This window comes from Alligator sinensis, unplaced genomic scaffold (assembly GCF_000455745.1).
Source record: "Alligator sinensis unplaced genomic scaffold, ASM45574v1 scaffold360_3, whole genome shotgun sequence".
In the NCBI taxonomy this organism is placed as follows: domain Eukaryota; kingdom Metazoa; phylum Chordata; order Crocodylia; family Alligatoridae; genus Alligator; species Alligator sinensis.
The window spans coordinates 1,611,253-1,613,493 of record NW_005841977.1 but is presented as its reverse complement, the minus strand read 5'-3'; the positions used below and the strand labels follow the sequence as shown (position 1 = coordinate 1,613,493).

The 2,241-nt window shown below is 56.0% G+C and overlaps 1 protein-coding gene across 1 annotated transcript in view; it reads right to left on the bottom strand.

Moving 5' to 3' along the window:
- AFAP1L1 (actin filament associated protein 1 like 1) overlaps positions 1-2,241 on the bottom strand; it is a 27,910-nt gene that overhangs the window by 18,365 nt on the left and 7,304 nt on the right. Inside the window, exon 3 of the mRNA XM_025200883.1 lies at positions 1,899-2,027. Coding sequence (XP_025056668.1) covers positions 1,899-2,027 — 129 coding nt within the window. The remainder of the gene's footprint in view (positions 1-1,898; positions 2,028-2,241) is intronic.

Here is a 2,241-nt window from a genome sequence, read left to right as displayed (position 1 = left end):
GGAACCAAAGGGACCACTGCACCCAGAGATAACCATGCATGGCATGGTTAACCTGCAGCACCTGTCACAGTGACCCCTGTCATCTAAGGACAGCAGGCAGAGGACAGGGAGAGAAACAGCTCTGCAACCCCAGCAGGAAAGAGGTGGGGAAGCAGGAGAGCACCAATGACGCATGACAAGCACAAGGAAACAGAGGGAAAAGCTACGATCTCCAGCTCAGTGAGGCCCCTGCTGAGAGCTGTTCCAGAGGAAATGGAGCCTCCAAGGGACACTTCCACTCTGCCCAGGTGCTGGGGGAGGAAGCGGTGAAGCTTCCAGGTATGGAGCTGCTTTGCCTTTCCCATGGAAATCCTCCCTCCGCTCAGCAGAGCTGGGTAGCAGGAAAGCCCGTGGGAATGAGCGTTTCCACAGGAAACGCCAAGCAACTCCAGTCCAATCACAACATGGCCACACGCCGCAGGCCCCATTTCCTGGGCTGGGCTTGTTTGCACAGGAGCCAACTGGTGTTAGTGCTTCACGTGCCAGGCAGCCTGACGTACACATGCTGCGTAACTCCGGTGTGCGGCAGCTAGGGCGAGGGGAAGGGAGGCCCCTGGGAGCACTGCTGCTGCAGCAGAGGCCTGCCAGGGGTTATACAGTTGGTCAGCACTGAAAGGAGATGAAGCAAGTGTTTCAGCCCTGAATCTAGAGGCACTTGCCCCCTAGAACGTGGGAGCTTTTTGCCCCAAACTGCCTGCAGCTCCCATTGCAAAGCAAGTGAAATAGTGATAACTGATAAGAGAGTTCATTTGTGTCCAGAGAGCCTGGATAAATCAGGAGGGAAGAGCAGCTGGATCTTGCCAGCTATATTGTTTTCTACCTGCACCTCTGCTACTCAAGGTCAGCTGGAGGACTTCCTTGGCATGAATGTGCCACCAGAGGGAGTCAGGAGCCTCTGTCAGTAAGGGGGGCAAGGCAGGCGGCACAGCAAGTGTCAGTCTCCAGGGAGAGATCAGAGGCAGGGGGGGAACCTGGGGGCTCCAGCTTCTCAGCTGAAAGCTCTGCCAGGTGGGGGCTAAGGGAGCAGCCATGTTGGTTCATGTTAGTTCGTTCCTGCCAGGGCAGAGAGCTGTTCCCCCTGCCGCCTTCCTGAATTGCATCCCCATCTGATTGTCTTTGCAATGGATGTCCGAAGCAGCAGGTTTTGCAGCTCCCATGCTGGTCACTCTGAAGTCCCCGGCAGCTGCAACCAGTCCAGGCAGCGTCACTACAGCAGGGGTGGGCAAAATGCGGCCCAGGGGGCTGGATGCGGGCCACCAGGCCATTCTATCCAGCCTGCAGGGACCCTAAAAATTTAGGAAATTAATTAATCTGCCCTGGGCTGCCTGTCATGTGGCCCTTGATGGCTTGCCGAAACTCAGTAAGTGGCCCTCTGCCCAAAATAATTGCCTGCCCCTACACTACAGCCTCCACGGGCAGTGACACTCTTAGCTGCTCACCAGAGATTGTCTCTAGCGAAGAGGACCATTGATCCTCCCTTCCCCTAACCCAACCCTGCAAGATGCCAGACTTAGACATACAAGTCCTTTAGAGGCCGCTCCTCACACTACTCACCCCCACAGCCCACAGGCTCTGGGGGGGGAGCCTGCCTGAGGAGGGGTCCTGATGCTCACCCCAATGTACAGCCCAGCCGTTCCATGCCCTTCCCCCTCTCCCAATTTGTAATGATGTAAAGCCAACAAACAACATGAAGTAAGCTCTACCAGGACTACAGGGATGGGGGTCAAGGGGTAACACCCCCTCCTGTAGGAATAAAGGCCTCCCTGTTATTGGCCAGCCCTCACCAGCACAGACTAGAAAGGGGAGAAGCAGTGGAGGGGAAGAGTAGAGCAGGAGGGATGATAAGACAGCTCACTGACCTGTGGGGGGCTGCAACTTCTGCAGGATGCTCGAGACAGCCAGCTTCTTTTCCAGGGTGGTGGAGCTCAGGTACTCATGATCCAGCAGCTTGAGCAGCAGACTGAGCTCTGGGAGGAGCTGGTCCAGCACTAGGGAAAGCAGAAGAGACAGCTCAGTAAAGGGAGGGAGCCAGCTGGGGAGAGGACCCGAAGGCTTCACTGCTGGACTCCTTCCTCGCCATAGATGGGGCGATGTTAGGGGGGGCTCACCAAGAGATGGAGGGAAGGATAAAACAAAAGCGTCTCAGGAGCATACAGTATTTCATAGATTTCATAGACATTAGGGCTGGAAGGGACCTCGGAA